Source organism: Siphateles boraxobius, unplaced genomic scaffold (genome assembly GCF_051911475.1).
Source record: "Siphateles boraxobius isolate OS27281-9 unplaced genomic scaffold, OSU_SipBor_1 25, whole genome shotgun sequence".
NCBI lineage: Eukaryota > Metazoa > Chordata > Actinopteri > Cypriniformes > Leuciscidae > Siphateles > Siphateles boraxobius.
Window position 1 is genome coordinate 13,160,326 of NW_027508866.1, and position 20,934 is coordinate 13,181,259.

The 20,934-nt window shown below is 40.1% G+C and overlaps 1 protein-coding gene across 1 annotated transcript in view; it reads right to left on the reverse strand.

Moving 5' to 3' along the window:
* gbe1a (glucan (1,4-alpha-), branching enzyme 1a) overlaps positions 1-20,934 on the reverse strand; it is a 159,126-nt gene that overhangs the window by 21,789 nt on the left and 116,403 nt on the right. The window contains exons 13-15 of the mRNA XM_077242774.1: positions 18,535-18,719; positions 17,766-17,896; positions 3,480-3,597 (exon numbers count right to left, since the gene is read on the reverse strand). Coding sequence (XP_077098889.1) covers positions 3,480-3,597; positions 17,766-17,896; positions 18,535-18,719 — 434 coding nt within the window. The remainder of the gene's footprint in view (positions 1-3,479; positions 3,598-17,765; positions 17,897-18,534; positions 18,720-20,934) is intronic.

The window sequence follows — 20,934 nt, forward strand, 5'->3', positions numbered from 1 at the left end:
AAATGTCACCAAGGGTGGTGATGGCACAGTGGATAAGACACATGCCTTTGGTGTGAGAGACCCGGGTTCGAATCCACTGTGAGACACCAATGTGTCCCTGAGCAAGACACTTAACCCCTAGTTGCTCCAGAGGCGTGCAACCTCTGAAATATAGCAATTGTAAGTCGCTTTGGATAAAAGCGTCAGCTAAATGTAAATTAAAATTAATTAAGAAAATGTAAAACATCTGAAGGTTACAATTGCTCATGGTCTCTCCTATCATCGATGAACAATGTTTTATTCATTCATTCATCTATACACGTTTTATCAGGATCTAAGATGGCTAAGAAAGTGTGATTACTATGAAAATGATGGTTTCACCATCCTCCTATTCATCTTTTTTATTCATCTGTATACCCTTAATAAGCAGCCTAGCCAGTGGACTATGAAAAGGAAGGCGAGGCAGACCGTAAAGGATAAATATGAGGAAGACGTTGAGAAACTAATAAGCTGAGTTTCCTTTCTATAGCAGAGAAAACAAATGATACATTTATCAGTCTATAAATAAGGGGCAGCCAAAGATCAATAGCAATATGAAACCAAGGGGGTGTGTTTACGGACCTGCCTCAAGAGAGAATGAGAGAGAAGGAAAGCTAAACAGAAAGCTTATACCATGAACAGAAAGTTACCCAGGCTTTCACAGGCTTACTGATTGGAGACGGCTCTTTCAACTGTTCGTTACAGGCCTACCTTATTCCCTGGCCCCAGCGCTCCATCAGAAAACAGCCTGGGGAAATGACTGAATGGGCAGTTACTGGCAGTGGAGAAAAGGGAGAGAAGGAGGGAAAGATAGAGACAGATTGAGAACTCTGAAAATAAATCAGGTACTGGGAACATTTTGAAGTTCAGCCTATAACCCCCAGGGTTCATCTCCATCTCCAGAGTTGTGTTTGGAGTCAACTGCTGTATCCAGGCAAGCACTGCACACTCAAATGGCTCCATACACAACTTTGGATCATTAAATCAGCAAAGAGTTTGTATAATGGAAATATAATGCACGTCATACTTTTACACTGTAAAAAGTTTAACACTGTATGAACAACCTTTATACTACTACATTACAACAGTTTTAAAAAGCACAAAAAACATAGTGCATAAGGAAACCTCACAATGTATAAAGATATATTGGAATGCACAAAGAAACTTTACAATATAAACAAACTTTTACCTTTGAACCTTCAAACTGCACTAAGAATATGTTTATACCGAACGTGACAAAGCGACCATTGCAAATCCATTTGTTTTTTGTGTCAAAATTAGTGTGGGGGCTTGCAGAACATTAGTAATAGAACAGGGCATCAGTTTACAGTAGGGAATTTGTTGTGTCTCCTTGCGCCGCATACAATGTTGACCGAATCACTAATTATAAATGGGTTGTATTTGCTTTTTGTTGCATCGCATTGCTCGTGTCTGGAATAGTAACAGTGTTACACTGCAAAATAAACATTTAGAGCTCTTCAAATAAATTTTACACTGCATGAAGTACTAAAAAAACTACACAGGAAGAACCTTTGTGTCACACAAAGAACCTTCACACTGCATAAAGACACTATACAATGGATGCAGAACCTTTAGGCCGGATGTCCAACAAAGCGTTTTTTCAAGTGGCTGGCGTGTTTTTTCAATTGTTTTCAATGGGAGCGCCACATTTTTAGAACGCCATGAGTGTAACGAGGCGCTGAGCGTTTTTTTTCCACACTGAAGCGTTGAGCGTCCAGGGTTTTTTACTGGTCGCCGAGAGTTGAAGAATGTTCAACATTGGGTAAAACGCAGCGCTCATCACAGTCACTTTTTACCCAGCCGTCCAATCACAGTGGAAGAGGGACGGGACAAATAACACACCGACCAACTGTCACAACATTCTTTCTGTACAACGACGTCAACCAGCAGAGCTAACGGAACAAAATGGATGAAAAATAAATGTTTTGTATGAAACAAATTATCTGTGAAATCAGTTTCAAGTAAACTGTGCTGTGGATATTCTGTATCATGGCAATGAATCGTCTCAACTGAAAAAACGCAGCGCTGCCAAAGCGCTCTCAAGCGCCCAGAGCTAGACGTTTTCAGCAGAGCGTCTAGCATTTTCAGCTGGCTAAAAACGCTTTGGTGGACACACGGACTTACACTGCATAAAAGGAAGTTAACACAGAATAAGGAACCTTTACACAGCATGGAGACAAAATATTACACAGCATGACATTCAGTTACTCTGCGCAAAGATCTCAAACTCTCCAAAACAACCTTAACATAGCAATAATTACATTTGCATAACATGAAGAACCTTCACACTCCATACAGACCCTATATACCTCAAACCAGAATCCATTTGGGCCGCTCTGCAAAAAAATCTTCAGCTGATTTATGGGAAGGGCAGCAGTGCTCACCTTCAGAGTTCAGACTATATAAAGTGGATTGTCATAAAATTCAACTAGCTGTAATGAGGCCAAAATGAGATCATGATTTATTCAATATCTTGCTCTTACCTTAAAGCTGTATTTTTCAATAAATGCCATACTGTCTGAAGATTACTATTGCATAATGAAATACTAGTGTGCTCACCACTTTAGAAGCACTGCTGTTTTGAGCTAGTTCAGGTAAAGTATTTTTATAGAGGTAACTGTAGCATTTCTCTAGGGTTTGAACCAAGGCTCTGTTTACCACATCTAGTGTACACAAGAGACAACAAGGATCCATTTTTAAACGGCAAGTATATAAAAAAAACAAGACTTTTATGTCTCATTGCTCATTCCACCACATGAGGAGGAGATAAAATGGAAACTTTAAAAGCCAAAATCTAAGATGAGCCTGGGTTCATTAAAAAAAACACTGTTCATGAGATCAGTTCATGAGAACAGTGTATTAAGTTAACAAACGTCTTCATAACCGGGTAGATCATAATTTAAGGTAGCAATCAATCTTGCTGACCATTTCAAATGCATGGATATTTAATTTATATAACTTCATTTCTACATCTGCCTCTATTTGCTTTGGGATTTTTTGGCTTTAGAGGATAAATGCATTGATCAACAACTGCACTTTGAATTATTTGTCTAGTATATATTTGCTTTGAGTTATGGGTTTAGGAGCATGGACACATTTGTTTGCATTTAGTTTTGTGGTTTAACAAGACTGTGGGTCTGAAATAACAAATTCCAGTGTTAGATTGCCACTCATTATAACAAACAAAATGAAGACTCCTCCTTGACCAATGGAGATGCAGAATAATTCCTGTCGCAAGTAATTTCATAAAGTGGTGGGGACAAAAATTGGCCATGGAAAAATATAGTGACGAAAATATGGTAAATGGCATCTATGGATTGAGTTAATTGTTAAAGGGCAAACTTGAAGTCATGGACCTTCCCAGATTGTTACTCACTACATTACACAACATTTTTGTTAAAGGTTTAAGAGTTGAAAGGTGTAGTTGAGATGAAACTCACCAGAAATGATTGGGCTCTGCCATTGAAAGACATGGGCTCTGTGAAGAACTCTGTGTCCTGCACAAGCCTCCCGTGACCCCCATATTGCAGCTCGTCCGAGTTCAATTTGATCTTATATCTGATAAAAAACATGATCAAGGAACTGTAAGGATACGCTCTTTGGTCTTGCGACATTTATCTCTCTCTTATTCTTTCCCCCTCTCTCGTCAAGAGTAGCTCAGGGACAGATGGTTGGTCGGATAATGATAAATGCATGAGATGTTATGGATGGTGGTTCTGTTGAGTAACAGTTCAAGAAGAGAGGGAAGCCACCAGACAAATGACACAAGACATGGATCTATATCTACATCTCTGAGGTGAGACACATGCACATTTGCTGTCGTGAGAGACCTCTAATCAATGAGACAATGCATAGAGAAAACAGAAGAATACACTGCATAATATATCATTATACAATTATAATAAAAATAGAAAACCAGCTTACTCAAATGATTTTTGAAGGATCATGTGACACTGAAGACTGAAATAATGGCTGCTGAAATTTCAGCTTTGCCATCAAAGGAATAAATTACATTTTTAAATATATTCAAATAGAAAACAGCTATTTAAACTGTATAATATTTCACAATATTACTTTTTACAGTACTTTTGATATCAATCATAAGTTAAAACAATCTGCCATATATGCATGTATTTAAAAAAATAAATAAAGCAACTTACTTTGCATATTTGTTACATTTATGACAATTAACATGAATGCTACATAAATGATACCAGAAGTATATTGGAAGTGTTACGCAGTAATTTTGATGATAAATACCAGGTTTTTATTCTAGGTTTTTATTTGTGACCTTATTTGTGTAATTGAATCGTCAGTGTCCCAACGTTTAGTGGATCAAGGACCCTGCTAGTGCCTGAATTCATGTATACCACATACTGATTCATGTAAGAGGGAATTGGCAGGGAGAGTTGAAGCGATGATTTTCAGTAAGTATATGTTATGTGTCACAAGGACATTTATAATTATATCTGAGTCTTTAGTCAAGAGTTTGTGTCTAAGGAACATATCTCACCCTTCTCTTCCCGTGGAGAACCTCAGGCAATCCTCTACGCCCCCCCAATAGCTAACGCAATCATTAGCTACAACATAATTTACCCCCTACTGGAGCCATGTTAGTGTGTGTGTGTGTGTGTGTGTGTGTGTGTGTGTGTTCACAGACAGACCAGTGAACAGGCTCCACATGGTGAAGAAAGAAGCCGGGGAGACCAAACTATTGCATTATGGGAAGGGGAAATCTAATTAAAATACTACAGGTTAGTGCATTCTTACTATCAAACATCCCAGATGTAAATCACATAAAGTGCAGTTAAGATACAGCATCGTGCAAATGAATTAACACTTAATCTAAGCGCAAACTGTTAACTTTTATGGAGAGAATAAATTTCAGCTAAACATATGTGCTGAAAATTAATGCATATCTGGGCAGAAAAGTCCTGAAGGGCAAAGTGGCAAAAATGAAGTGTTTTTTCTTACATTAATGGTATATATTTTATGCGGGTCTAACATTATAACAAAACATAAAATATTTTATTTTTTGCATAATTTCTGCATATATTTTCAATGCCTGGAAGGGCAACTCATAAAACATTTTTGGATTACAGTATTGGCCTACTGTGTCAATTTTTTTCTTTTCTTTTGGTCATAAGAAGCCCTGAAGATCAGGGTCAAAATAAGTAAATAAACAAAGAAAATAAATAAAATGAATGAAAACAATTGGCAGATGCTAAATGTATAACAATTAGCATGAATAAATGAATCTGAATTAGAATTCTGAGTCATTTGCTACTGAAAAATTATTTATGACATTTGACCGCTGCTGAAGAGGTGTAACATCTACAAACAATGGAAAATAACACCCGTTATGCAACAAAGAACGTTTTACGATGACTAAATGAATATATGTGCCTTCACAGACTTACAATACATTAACCGCTTTTAAATCAGACTGGTGAGTTTTATGGTGACGCTCGTAAAAGCTGCCAGCTGCTGTAGAGATTAGAGGAAGTCAAACACGTTTTTTAATTGTGAGCTGGATAAGAAGGGCAGGTGGCAAACTTTTTCTAATTAAACCAGGCAATCTCTACTTGCAAAAATTATGGATCTGATCCAGACCCGACTTTCTCACTCCCAAGAGGTTAATTCCACTCCTTCAACAAACACACAAACAAAAACCTCACGAAGGAGGGGGAGAAAAAGCATCAGGTTCAGGAATTGGCAAAGCACATCATTTTGGAGAGAGATTATATCCGCTGACTTGCCGTGATAGTTTTAAAATCGGCAATAAAAACGCTACGGCTCTGTGTAAAATTGGGGATTTGAGAGGGATTGTGGTTGAATCTAGTAAACAGACCACAATTCCGTGTGCGAGAGCAGAACCTCACCCTCCCAAGCAACCCTGCTGCTTGATTTTCAGAGAATTTCTGCATCTTTAGGGAGGTTGGAAGGAAAGCAATCTCTTTGCTGTTTTGATTTCAGTCTTTTTTCCTGCATGCTGTCATGCATTTCCAAACCCTCTCCTACTCGATCTGCTTTTTAGTTTCCCCCTGGTTGTTTGGAAAGGGTCTGCTTTCTCTCTGAGCTACACCCCACTAGCTCCGAACGGAGGACGATAGTTTCCACCAGGAATCCTCCACTGTCCACGGAGGGATTGAGCGACTCTCGGGGAAGGAATCGGGGCACCACACCACAGGAAGCACTCTGGAAATCAACACAGCCGTGGGCCATTATCCTAAACTCCTTGAACTGTAGAAAATCTAATATCCTAAATCTAAAATCTATATCCACATGACCTTCTCTCACTCTCTCTCTTTATCTGTTTGAAAGTTTTCTCCACCTCGACTGACTCTCTCATTTCAAACACAGCTTATCATTTCTCTCTCTAGCCAATTCACCCTTTTTTAAAGCTTCTAAATTCATTTTTTCCTATACTTTAATTCTGCCTTTAAATCACTGTCCAGGCTATTACAGATCACTTTAACAGCCCTGGAAGCTCTTGTTTCATAAGATTCATGTTTGCTTTCATCTCAGTGTAGTAAAACTGTTTAGTTACTTTCATTCTATGACTATGCAAATTGTCTCTGTACCAACCCTGTATTCACTGTGTGAATAAGATTAATGTTTGAATCTTATGATAGCTTCTACAGATTTAATCAATCACCAATAAATCAACATTAGATAATCCAATCAATCTCTCCCATTTTTTTAGTCCAATTTTTTTTATTTTTTTTTATCAAAAGGTTTAGAATGGTATACTAGTGCACTGCTACACACAGTGTACTGATTACTATTTGTTATACTTGTGAATGTGAATGATGTACGTTTCCATCTACTGTATATTACAGAGGCCCTAAGGGGGCATGGTGATGGAAAAAAATGAAATGGAAGGAAAAATTATTTTTCAATGCTTTAGCAATCCCTCACAAACTTTTGCGTTCTCTCGCAAAAGTATTGCGTTCCCCAGAGTAACTTTACATTTGCTTGGAAAACATTTGCATTCTCTAGTAAATGTTTTGCATTGAGCGTTGATGTGAATGTTTTTTGTTTGTTTGTTTGTTTACCATCATTTCCATTTAGGGGCTCCGTATTAAATTGCTGTCACATGACCATTTTTTTTTTAAATAATAAAAATAAATAAATGGTTACCTTGATGTTTAACTCATTGACCTATGAGCCAATTGCAAAATTGCAACTCTTTAAGCAATTTTTCACCAAATATGGGCAAAAAGCATATAACAACAGTATACACTCATAGCAAATGTCTCATAGCAAAAATAGAATATTTATAAAATATAAAAATATTATATATATACACTGTATATATATTTATATTCATATATTTATTTGAATCACCCATCATGCCAGAGTCACACAACATGGTCACTGCCTATACTGACTAAAATCTTTCCAAATATTGTAAATAAGTATTCCACTAAAGCAGGGGTGTCCAAACTCAGTCCTGTAGGGCCACTGTCCTACAGAGTTTAGCTCCAACCCCAATTAAACACACCTGAAACAGCTAATCAAGGTCTTGATTAGCTGTTGAAGGTCATTAGGCATGCTAAAAACTTACAAGCAGGTGTGTTGAGGCAAGTTGGAACTAAACTCTGCAGGACAGTGGCCCTCCAGGACCGAGTTTGGACACCCCTGCACTAAAGTATATTACAGTTCTCAAGATGTTAAGGAATAGAAAATTCATTCCAGCAATATACATATACTGCTCTGGAATTAAATGACCCAAAATTCATCCTCATAGCTTGCTGGGAAAGTCTCTCCAGGAAATTTAAAACCTGCTTGCATACTGAATTATAACACTGTTCTATAACACTTTCCCCCAAATAAAATATGAATACATATCAATATTTTTGATAACTAATGACTTCCTGGAAAAAAGACAATGCCAATGCTTGGGTCTCACAGCCAGGGTTCAATTTTGTGTAAATATATCTAAACTTTATAATAATTAGTCAAAAATTAGATGTAATAAGAGTAGTGTCCTGTGGTGGTGTGTGATTTCAAACACAGCCAGAGAATAAGATTAAGCCCAAGGCACTAAAAAGCAGAGATTACAGCATGTATTTGTCAAAGTAATTCATGCTTTTGTTTCGGTCAATGCAGTGGTTGTGCGAGCCCTACGAATATGTAAAATTACAACTGTAGCCTTTTACCTCAACTTTGTGCATTAGTCTTCATGAATAATGCAGAGAAAAGTTTCCCAAATGTGCACTAAGTCCTGCCATCCTGGATATACAGCTCTCTGAGTTGAAGATGGTCCTTTCACTCAGCACCCCAATTGATCTAAAGATAACTTGCCCCCGGACACATTTTAACTGGGGAAACCTTAAGCCTGCTGTAGACCTGACTGCACTCTCTACACTCTCTGTAGGGATTGAGTCTGGATGACTTATTTCCTTTTATGCTTCCCTGAGTGTGGTTGGACTTTGTAAATGCGACTTACTGTGCATGTAAACCCAATAGAAGAAAAACTGCAAAAAGTTATATTCCATAATATAAAAAAAATAATTAAAAAAAATTGTATGTCACCCGTGCAGTCAAAATGTGTTGGAATGTGCACGGGCTAATTACGAGCTACAGGCAGTTTGCACAATTCCAACTTTGTGAATATTCATAGCATATTCTCGATGGCATGAGTCTCAACCAATGAAATGTGATTTTCAAATGTGGATGTAAACAAAACGTCCTCGGGTTACGACTGTAACTGCGTCGAATGACACTTTGGGGGAACGCCCTTAGCGTAACGCATCTGAAGTGTGAATGAAACTAATCCAATCCTGATTGGTGTTGCGTCATGACGTAACATGTGACGGCATACACGTAAGCTACAAAAGCACGCCGGCACACAACAGAGTTAGCTTCTGCGATGCAGCAAGTCGCTCTCAGGCAAGGGAAGAAGTGGCGAAGGGACGCAGTTCTCGTTCCCTTTCTCAGGGAACAAGGGTTACAGTCGTAACCCGAGGACGTTCCCTTTTCGAGGGAACTCGAACTGCGTCGAATGACACTTTGGAGGAACGTGTACCCACTATGCCACAACGCGCCCTGCCTGTCCTAGTGTGAAGCTGCTCACAGGCACACCTAGGACGAGAGCGCCAGGTGTTGACGGAATGTCCAGGCTATAGAACCTAATAAAGGTATGAGGGGTGGCCCATCCAGCTGCACCGCAGACTTCCTGGATCGGGGCCCCCGTGGGAAGGGCTCTAGAGGACGCCATGCCTCTGGTCGAATGAGCCCTCACGGCAAAAGGTGAAGGCAAATTGCGCACCTGGTAGGCCGTGGATATTGCTTGGACAATCCAGTTGCTGATGGTCTGCTTGGAAGCGGGAAGCCCCTTCTTGGGTGACCCGAAACACAGCAGCAACCGGTACGACTTCCGCCACGATGAGGACTTCTGAATATATAATTTCTGCGCTCTGACAGGGCAGAGCCGATGAAGTCTCTCCTCATCCGCCGTCACGTGAGGAAGAGGATGAAAAGCCTGAAGAACCGTAGGCCGTGCCACATTAGATGGCACCTTAGGCAATTAGCCCGGCCTGTGATGTAATATGGCTTTAATGTCACCTGGAGCAAGCACCCATGTAGAGAGCGCCTGGAGATCTCCTACCCTCCTCAGAGAAGTAAAGGACAACAGAAAAACCACCTTCAGGGGAAAGGTTCCTGGCCTCAGCTGACTCCAGTGGTTCGAAGGGGGCCTCGGCCAACCCTTCGAGAACCACCGCAAGGTCCCATGTGGGAGCCCTGGCATGAGCCACAGGCCTCATCCTCCAAGCCCTACAGAGGAAATGTACGACCAACTGCTGTCTCCCCAGAGGCCCATCACCCAGAGGAGCGTGGAAAGCCGTAATGGCAGCCACGTACACCTTGAGTGTGGGCGGGGTAGGACCAGCTGAAAAGCAATCTTGGAGGAACTCCAGAATTGAAGCCACTGGGCAGTTAACTGGATCCACCTCACACTCTCTAAACCAATTGGTAAAGACATTCCACTTTAAGCCGTACAATTTCCTCGTGGAGGGAGCTCTAGAGCTGAGTATGGTCTCCACTACTCCAGCTGATAGGCCAGCCTCTAGGTACTGTGCCCCCTCAGGGGCCAGACCCACAGTTTCCATAACTCGGGCCGAGGGTGAAATATTGAGCCCTCTGCCTGTGTCAGCTGGTCCCTCCTGAGGGGAGGGCCGTCTAGGAGCGATATAATGTCTGAGAACCATACTCGGGGCGGCCACAACGGGGCTACCAGCAGTAGACTGATCCCGTCGCGATGGACCCTCTCTAGAACTCCCAGGAGCAGAGCGATCGGGGGAAATGCATACAAACGCAGCCTCGGCCACGTCTGCACCATGGCATCCAACCCCAGCGGGGCTGGATGAGAGAGGGAAAACCACAGTGGAAGGAATAGGTCCAATTCCACTGGGCCGAACCTCTGAGATATTGACTCCACCACCTGGGGGTGGAGTCTCCAATCCCCGGGCCTCAGCCCCTGTCTCGACAGGATGTCTGCTCCCTGATTTTGACTCTCTGGGATGTATGTTCCTCTTAGAGATAACAGTTTCCCCTGGGACCACAGGAGGATCTGATGCGCCAGTCTGCATAGAGGGCGAGACCTCAGACCCCCCTGATGGTTTATATAGGCCACTACCGACAAATTGTCTGACCTCACAAGGACATGATGACCCTTGAGGTCCAGCAGGAAGCTCCTCAGAGCTCGGAACACCGCCAACATCTCCAGACAGTTTATGTGCCAGGCGGAATGATGGTCCTGCCATATATAATTAATAAAACTAAAACTGAAACTAAATAAAATAAAAACTAAATAGAAATGTGTTTGCAAAATAAAAACTAAACTAAAACTAACAAAACCATTAATAAAACTAACTAAAACTAAACTGAAATTTAAAGCAAATTTGAAAAATATATTAAAATAAAAACTAATTTATAAAAGCAAAACTATAATAACCTTGATCCATACATTTGGTAAATGTGCGAGGGGAGAAAGCTAGGCCGAACGGAAGAACCCGATATTGGTATGCTTCGCCCCCGAAAGCGAACCTCAGGAACTTCCTGTGAGATGGAAGGATGGATATGTGGAAGTAATCTTCGGATTGAATTTGACTCATGATGATGGGAATAGTGAGCATCATGAGCCTGAATCTCCTCAGAAAACGATTCAAGTGCCTGAGATCTATTATTGGACGCAACCCCCATCCTTCTTGGGAACTATAAAGTAGCGGATGTAAAACCTGGACTCCCTGTCTAGTGGAGGAATACGCTCTATAGCCTCCTTTACCAGCAGGAAGTTTACTTCTTGTTCCAATACCCGACCTTGCACTGGGTCGACCACAGTCCAGAGCACCCCGTTGAACATTGGTGGCCGGAAACCGAACTGCAGCCTGTACCCCTTTTGAATGGTGCACAGGGCCCAGGGAGAAATATTCGTGAGATTTTTCCATGCATCAAAATATTTTACCAAAGGAACCAGGCTCTCTCGTTTCGTTCTCGACACCCTGAAGCGGAGGACTGAAAAAAAAAACGATTTTTTATGTGCAGAAGGAACACTGCATGGCCGCAGGCCTGTGGGGCAGACAGAGCAGCGTGCGTTCGCTGCTCATCATTTCAATTCCTCAGAATTAAATGCAGCCATAAACACTGTATAAGTGAAACACGGTCTGAATGGTAGGCTGAATTTAAATATCTAACTTCCTTAAAGTCAGATAAAATTTCATCATTTTAATTTCTTAAAATTACATGCAGCCATAATTACCAGACAATACTGTTTTGTGTTTACGGCTCAATCTACACGCTGCCTCGGCAAACGCGAGATTTGAGTCGTTACAATATATTTGGCTTTCATCCCTCAAGAAGAAAGTCAACAGGTGCGAGGCTGAAACATCCGACCACGCACGGATATACGCGTCGAGATATTTCTCAATGAACAGCTGCCAGCACCCAAACAGTATTATTTCACAGATCGCGTGTGTCCCTTTCATTGCAGACCCGTATTCTGCGCGCTGCCTCGGCAAACGCGAGATTCGAGTCGTTCACAATATATTTGGTTTTCATCTCTCGAGAAGAAAATCAACGGGCGCGAGGCTGAAACACCCGTAAACGCACGGCTGTGGGCGTTGAGATATTTCTCAATGAACACAGCCAGCACCCTCAGGAGCTGACTGTTCATGCCTCGCACACACACAGAATCTTTATTGCAAAGTAGACCCGTAATCTACGCGCTGCCTCGGCAAACGCGAGATCAGAGCCACTAGATTCTGTATTGCAATGTACGAACTTTAATCTACGCGCTGCCTCGACAACGCGAGATCAATTCACAGAATCTTAATTGCAGAGAGACCCGTAATCAACGCGCTGCCTCGGCAAACGCGAGACCCGAGCCACTATAGATTCTATATTGCAATTTCTTTTTTCTTGCAGACCTTTATTTAGGACAATTCTTATGGGACAAACAACACCAAATAGTACAGACAGTTTGACACAGAGCGCTTGCTGAAGCGCAAAAAGCTAACTCTGTTGTGTGCCGGAGTGCCTTTGTAGCTTTCGTGTATGCCGTCACGTTATGTCATGACGCAACACCAATCAGGATTGGATTAGTTTCATTCATACTTCAGATGCGTTACGCTAAGGGCGTTCCCCCAAAGTGTCATTCGACGCAGTTCGAGTTCCCTCGAAAGGGAACGATATTACTCGCACTGACTGACATATCCGATGCGTGTGCACAAAGACCGCACGTGATCCCGATATACACATATACACAGAATTACAGTATTTCAAAATACCTGTCTTGGTGAGAATTCACAGAAACATGATCTGATGTCTTAAATTAATATTTGGTTAACCTTTGGAGAAAAACATTTGATGTGTAACATTATATTAGATCCGTGCGGTACAGTAGTCTAAGTTCTCATTAACGTTAATCAAACAATTGTGGTATCATTTGGGGGAAAACTGTTAAATAAGTATTTTTTAAAAATATATTATATAAGTATTTACCAGGGATTTTAAGGTATGGTTGATAGGTGATTTTGTTTTGGAACCTTCAAAAAACTTAAACTGGATTTTTCTCACAATTGACTTTGCTGACTATCCATTTCAAACAGGTGTAGCTCATTCATTTTTAGTCTGATTCCAATAATTCATACGTCATTTTGAAGATTTTGTAATAGAGAATGTGAAAATACCAATACATCAATTATGAAAATTTGCTCATTGCGACTCATTTTGCCAGCACGGGTCACATTTAAATAATAACTATCTTCATTCAAACTGTCCTACGGGAAAATCACCATCCGTATAAACCCTGTATTGTGACTGTCCCTACCAGTCTAGCAGAAAGCATAGCTGTGATCACCTATCAGAAGCTGACTTGAGCCAGCCACGTTCTTATTGACCCGTTCGATTGGCCGAATGTCCCCTCTGGACTTCATGGCCCTGGAGACCGGAAGGATCGATATTCTCCCACGAGGAAAAATGATTGATCGTCCTCCAAGACCTCGTTCCTGCCTTCCCCAAAACAAAACACTCCAGCAGAGAAGAAATCTGGCATAATGATCAGGTTTAAGCGATTAGTAATGGCTCCAGCCGATCAGCAGCACAGCTATGGGAACGAGGCTACTAGACCTCCATATCAGGTGTGTGTGTCACTGTATTAAGCATGAGATATAATGGGGATGTGACTCACAGCATATTAAAGACAGATCAAGCTGCTGTCCTGGTGGGATTCACACTTCAACATCTACAGTATCAGCGCTGAGAGTCAGAGGCACAGGACAGGCTGTTGAGAGAAAGAGAATGGTAAAAATCTACTGGCAGGTCAAAAAAAGCACAACGCCACTTGAATATCAATGCCATTTTAAACTCTACATTTAGGCTTATGGCTTCAGGGTTGGAACGGATAAAACGGTTTTTGTCTCACAAAGCCCACATGGACTCTGGTTAAAGGCAATGTTTTAATGAGAAGAATACACGAGCAAACACAAAACGATTAGGTGTTCGGGGAGGTGCACATGGGCCATATTTACCGCTCTTTCCGCCGGTCGTGCACTTCTAACACGCTCGTCTCTCATCTTCAAAGCCCGACGGCTGGTGGCATGGAAAGAGGGCTCCCCCCTCATGTGCAAGACACAGAAAGGGCAGCGGCAGGGGCTGGAGGAAGCCTAAGTGGCCCTGGCTAAAGGGTGTCTTTGTTCCCCGCCAAGCGGGCTCGCTGCCTGGGCCATGATTAAATAGAGGCCCTGGTGGGAGGCCTTCAGCTGGTGGAGCTCATCTCCGGCTGCTCCCCGCAGCCCTTGTTCTCAGAAGAGGAGACCAGGGGGTATGAGCGGAGCTGTTGGGTGGGTGAGGGCCTCTGCTCTGGGTCTGCTGTAACGAAGGGCTGCTCGCTCGAGTCTGGAACTGCTGGAGTGTGCATTAGTGAAACGGTTCAAACTAGCCATTCAGCACGTGTTGCTCTGTGCTTGCAGAGGTGTTTATTACTTGACATTGAGTGCATTTATAATTGAGCTTGAAAGCAAGGGCAAGGTTGAGTTTGCAGAGATGACAAAGCCCCTGTACTGAAAAAAACAACAACCTTGTCTTCAGATATATATAATATCACATTTTTTCTAATGTTTTTAAAAAATAATTCTCATACTCACCAAGGCTGCATTTATTTGATTAAAAAAAAAAACAGTAAAACTGTTAAACAGTATCACAATTTAAAATAACTTTTTTTCTATTTTAATATATTTTAAAATGTAATTTATTCCTGTGATGGCAAAACCGCAGTCACCACAACCTACAGTGTCATATGATCCTTCAGAAATCATTATAATATGCTTGGCTACTAGGCATTACCATTATTAAAAAATTAATGGTTCAACTGATACAATTCCAAACTTTTCCATTTTGTAAGAAAAAGTCTAGTATTTCATCATGAATAAAACTGCAAACAGGTATTGCCATTTTCAAACGATCCCACTTGGCAACAAGCAACAATATTCTCTTCGTATTAGCAACCTTGAAATGCACACGTAATGTTTGTCTTTTGCCTGGCAAACTGTGCCTCCTAAGCAATTGTTGACTATCACAGACGAGTTGTATTCCTCTCCGCTTCCCTTGACTGCGAAAAGATTCAGACTACGAGCAAAAACACATTGAATGAAACATAAAAGTGGAAAGAGGTGCAGGGAAAGGTCTGGAGATATACTCCTACAGCGCATTATCGATCACATTCTCTGTCCCCGAAGCATCGAGACTGCAGAAAAGCCCTTGCAGAAACTCAAGCCTCCCCCAACATAGAGCTCTGTTCTTGGGGGCAAAATAAATAGATCCCACCCCATCACAGGCAGACTGCCATGGTCTGTTTGCCAGCACAATTTGCTGTTTTATTGATCTGATTTATAGGTGCATCCATTCCGATGGGCTCACACCTCACAAACAAGACCCTGATGTTTCCAGCGACTCACGCACAAGCACAGACTAATGACGAGAAGACATTGGGGCCCAAAAGTCTGAGCCCAAGTAAAAATGTTTATTTTGCATTTCCATTATATTTCATATTGTCAGCATAACAATTTGAGTGAAAACCTATTATTTTAATAATAATAAAAATAAAGCAAAAAAGGAAAAAACAAATACTATGTATAATACTAAATGTAAAACAATACATTGTATATTATTAATAATAATAATAATAGAAAAAGTTTTGTATTTTCCATAGTATTTGGCTTAGTATTTGTCATGTAGATGTCATGAAGATGTCTTCAGGCCAGGCCAACATGAGACGTGTGGGGCAGATTGGACATTGTATGCTTAAGTTACAACAACTTCCGGTTGCTAACATGTTTCTAGCATGTTTAGCACTCAATGGCATATAATAGTATGTTGCTAGCAGTGCATCACAGTGTTAAACACGTCACTTCCTGTTGCCAGTAGGTGGCGCTATTACTATAATTAAATATTTGCATATAGATGTGTTCAAGGCAGGACTCTTTTCAAGTTTTAACAAACATTGTGCCTTTAATTTAGCCGATTACTGTTTTAAGATAATTTTGTTACATGCTAAAAGCCCTTTCTAGCAAAAACCACAATGATACGATTTCATCTTTGTGTATTTAAACCAGGCTAAGGCCTTCTCTTCAGTGCATGTTTGTGATGGAGGGTATTTGTATTTTAGCAAATATTTGACCCTGGATGACAAAACCAGTCTTATGGGTCATTTTTTTAAAATTGAGATGTATACATCACATGGAAGCTGAATAAATAAGCTTTCCATTGATGTATGATTTGTTATGATAGGACACTATTTGGCCGAGATACAACTGTTTGAAAATATGAAATCTGAGGGTACAGAAAAGTCGAAACATTGAGAAAATCACCTTTAAAGTTGTCCATTTATGTTCGCGATTGTGCTGCATTCACTCACAAAAATAAATGTTTTATACATTTACGGTAGGAAATTTACAAAATATCTTCATGGAACATGATCTTTACTTAATATCCTAATGATTTTTGGTCATAAAACAAAAATTTATAATTTTGACCCATACAATGTATTGTTGGCTATTCCCACAAATATACCCGTGCTACTTAAGACTGATTTTGTGATCCAGGGTCACATATATGCGAGTAGGTGATGTTTTATGAGCCGTAGTTTCTCTCGTCATAGGGTGTCTCGTTCTCTCATCCTAATTGGAGTCTCCATACAAACACAAACTCCCATTGGTGCAACCTGAATGCCCCAACCCAGCATCACATACGCACACCCACGCACACACAAAGGCATGAACAGCTCGTTTTGTGTGATGAAAGTCACCTATAGCATCTCTGCAGCCAATTAAATGTGTTTTCAAGACTTGTCAGATTGTTTTCCCCTCCCCTTCCTCCCTAGCCTACAAGCTCGTCTTTAAACATCAATGGGAATGTGTCACAACCAATGGCAGATCGGCCTCTAAAGAGCCATGAAGCACACACACACACACACACACACACACACACACACACACACACACACACACACACACACACACACACACACACACACACACACACACACACACACACACACACACACACACACACACACACACACACACACACACACACACCTTTGTTTTTGTGATTTGTGAGGACATTCCATAGGCGTAATGGATTTTATGCTGGACAAACTGTATATTCTGTCCCCTTACACTGGCCCTATCCCTAAACCTACCCATCACAGGAGACATTCTGCATTTTTACATTTTTAATAAAACACTGCTTAGTATGTTTTTAAAGCCATTTGAAATATGAGGACTCAGGAAATGTCCTCATAAATCACGTTCAAGTTGTAATACCAGTGTAATACCCATGTCATTATACACACACACACACACACACGCACACGCACACACACACACACACACACACACACACACACACACACACACACACACACACACACACACACACACACACACACACACACACACACACACACACACACACACACACACACACACACACAGATCTTACATTGTAAATACACACTCTCATTATGCATATACAGTACTATATGTGGCTAATGCATTTCTAATAAGTGACCTAACCTCTCTCCCACTTGCTTTTTGTATATATCACAATTTGTATGCACACAAATATACACATATATATAATGTCACTCCCACATGCATATAAACACACTCCATTACTAAGATGTGCTAGTCTTCTGGAGCTCCCTGGTGAAAGGATACTTCCCAGCATGCTCCACTGCCACCCTGTAGTCAGTGTAGCTGTTGCAGGGATGGAAGTTGAAAATAAACAACAGGTTTGCGCGTTCAAATACGATCACCTTATCAGCTTGATTCAAAGTCGTGACTGCCGCCTGATAGAAGCAAAAACAAGAAGGAAGATTTTGTTGCTCAGATTTTGGTCCTAGATCATGAGTTCTCAGATGTTTTTTTCTAAAATTCCTTATGAGAAATAATTTAAAAACAAGTCAATTGTTAATGTGAGAACAGAGGTACTTTGCTGAAAAACTATCCTAAACCTGCAGAAACCTGGGTTGCTGCTCTTAGCTGGTCTGATTTGGTTTTTTTCAAGGGTTTGGGGCACTTGTCTGATGACCAAGCTAGGAAACCTGCACCTCTTTTTTTTTTAAAGACAATGTGAGTTTCTGATTGCATTGATGCATACATTTGACATAAAGCGTGAACCCCAGCGTAGGAAAGGGTTTTATACCGTTTAATACAGAGGAAATCGTATTTCTACTGTACAAGGTGTGTGTGTGTGTGAAATGGGCTTCCTGCTATGGAGAGTCATGCCTGGTTGGCTGTATTATGCAATTTCTTTATCATATTGGCCATGCATCTCATATCCCATTTAATATGGAAGATAAATAGCTCCCACAGTTTAACAGATGGCAAGGACAGATCTAGCAAGGAGATATAAACTGGGTTTCTTCTGTAGGTTAAAACTTGTGTGTGGCATGCACTTTTAGCAGTGTGTGTATGTGCATCTCACCTGACCGGCAGCCAGCCAGCCGTATTTGTCTTCTGTAAGATTCATGTCACGATCGAAAGCGTACAGTTGTCGGTATCGCAGATGCTCAATGTCCACAAGGTTGAACTGGCGACGGGCATAATAGTAGCTCTCGTTGTTTCCTTTCCTGGGAAAGTCGAGCCATTCTGGATGGCCGAACTCGTTACCTGGAGAAAGAAAAGTTTGAAAAATGAAGATTGTAAAAGTTGGTGAAAGCTTTTATCACAAACAAGAAAACATGCCCCGGAGTATTTTAAGGTAATTTAGCGTGTTATAAAAATATTAGATCTTACATCCTCTACAGGCCCATTTCACATGAGATTTTCTTACACTGCACTGTTTTTAACTTAATAAGATTTATTTTTAAATGCTTCTCCATGAACGTGTAGAAAATCAGCCTTTGGAAGATCTTCAAGGAAAACTCTAATTGTAAAAATAACCTTGTTTTTTGTCTAGGATTTTTTTTTTGATACAACAAATAACTGTCACAGTTATTTTCTGTTTAGTTTGATTTTCTTGAACTTTTAAGTTAGTTTCTCTCCAGTTTCTTGTTTCCTTTTTTATAGTTTTCAGCCACTTATCAGATACCATGGATATTCATATATCACAGGCAGTTCATTATTGAATTCATAACCATGTGTATTTATGTTCCTCATATGGCTTGTTTTCACCGAGTGGTAAAGGACAGTACAGTTCAGTACGATTCGGGACTGTAAACCCTGATACGGCTAGCGTTTTCACTGCCAACAGTACCCTTACTGGTGTATGTTGGAAAGTAGCGATCGATGTAATGCTCACGCAAAGAAGCAGAAAGCCTCACGGTAAACAACAATAGAGGACATCCAGTAGATCTTGTTCTTGCTTCTCGGCATGTGGCTGTTTGTCACAAGAAGAGACGGTATTGTTTCAACTGTATTAAAAAATGGCGCATCGTGTTGTCATTCCCCTTGTAGCACGTGCAAGTGACGATTCTCTGTCAACCAATCAATGTTTTGCAGTGAGTCTAGCTTCACCCTTTACTACCGGACTACTGTGCTAGGTACCCCAACGGAAGGGTCCCAAAAAAGTGGTACGGTACAGTTCGGAATTAGGGTGCCATTCACAACTTCCTGCAATGGAAACTGCAAAAATAGCGTACCGTACTGAACTGTATTTTACTATACAGCTCAATGGTAACGAGGAATTAGGTTTCTGTTTGGGCCAATACTATGATGGTAGTTGAACAAACTCAGGGTTACAGGATTAGTTTTGAGTTGACAAAACTAAACCAATCCAATCAGGCTTTGTTGGTACCATGACGCTGATCATCAACTTTCTCAATCAACTCAGGCTTTGATCCTGAGTTTAGGAGTTTAGGTGTGACATTAGTCGTGAACAGTCAAACACATGCTGTGGAACAGTGAAACTGTGATTCACTCCTTGTGAGAGAAGTAGCACGATTCATTTCTCTCTTCTGCAGAAAATTAAGAAAATTTAAAGATATTAAGAATTCAAACAAATTTACACAGCAAGAGGAAAAGAGCTGTCTATGAAATAGGACAATTAAAATAAAAAATCTGAATCTGTCACGGTTCTGTTCAGTTAGTTTGATTTTCATGGACTTTTAGTTTGTTTTTTCTCAGTCACATGTTCTCCTTTGTCTTAGTTTTCCATCAATCATTCGTTTCCATGGACACAGATTAATGCTTCTGTGGTTATTAGAATTAGAATGAATGGTTCTAATTAATTGATTGACACATACTTGGAAACTAGGGCAATATAGAATGAAAGGAACAAACACAATGAAAAAAAACATAATCCTGACAATTATAAATAAATACTAATTTAATAATAATAAAGCTAATATAATAATAAAAAACAATAATAACAATAATACTATTGTAAATAAACAAACTACTTATAGTATATACTATTGCTAACAATAACACATGTACAAAATAATTATAGTATATAGTACTATTTATATAATACTATACTATGATATCATTTAAATTATTTAAATTATGCTACTACAGATAATAATAATAATAATAATAATAATAATAATAATAATAATAATAATAATAATAATAATCGATTATTATTATTATTATTATTATAACAATAACATTATACACAGAATAAAACATTTAAATAAATAAATACATATATATTTTTAATCCAAAACTAACTATAGATTAATACTTAATCAAATACCAGTTTTACAGAGAAGGCTTAAACCTAGTCCCAGACTAAAACGCATGTTTTAACTGTTTTAACTGAAAGAAACTTGCACTGAAATATCTTAAAATATGTCAGTGTCATTGTTTTGTTTCAAGATGCACACCAGTAATGTTTTTTTTCTAAGGTACATTTATAAAAATTAAACTAAGGCCTAATCCT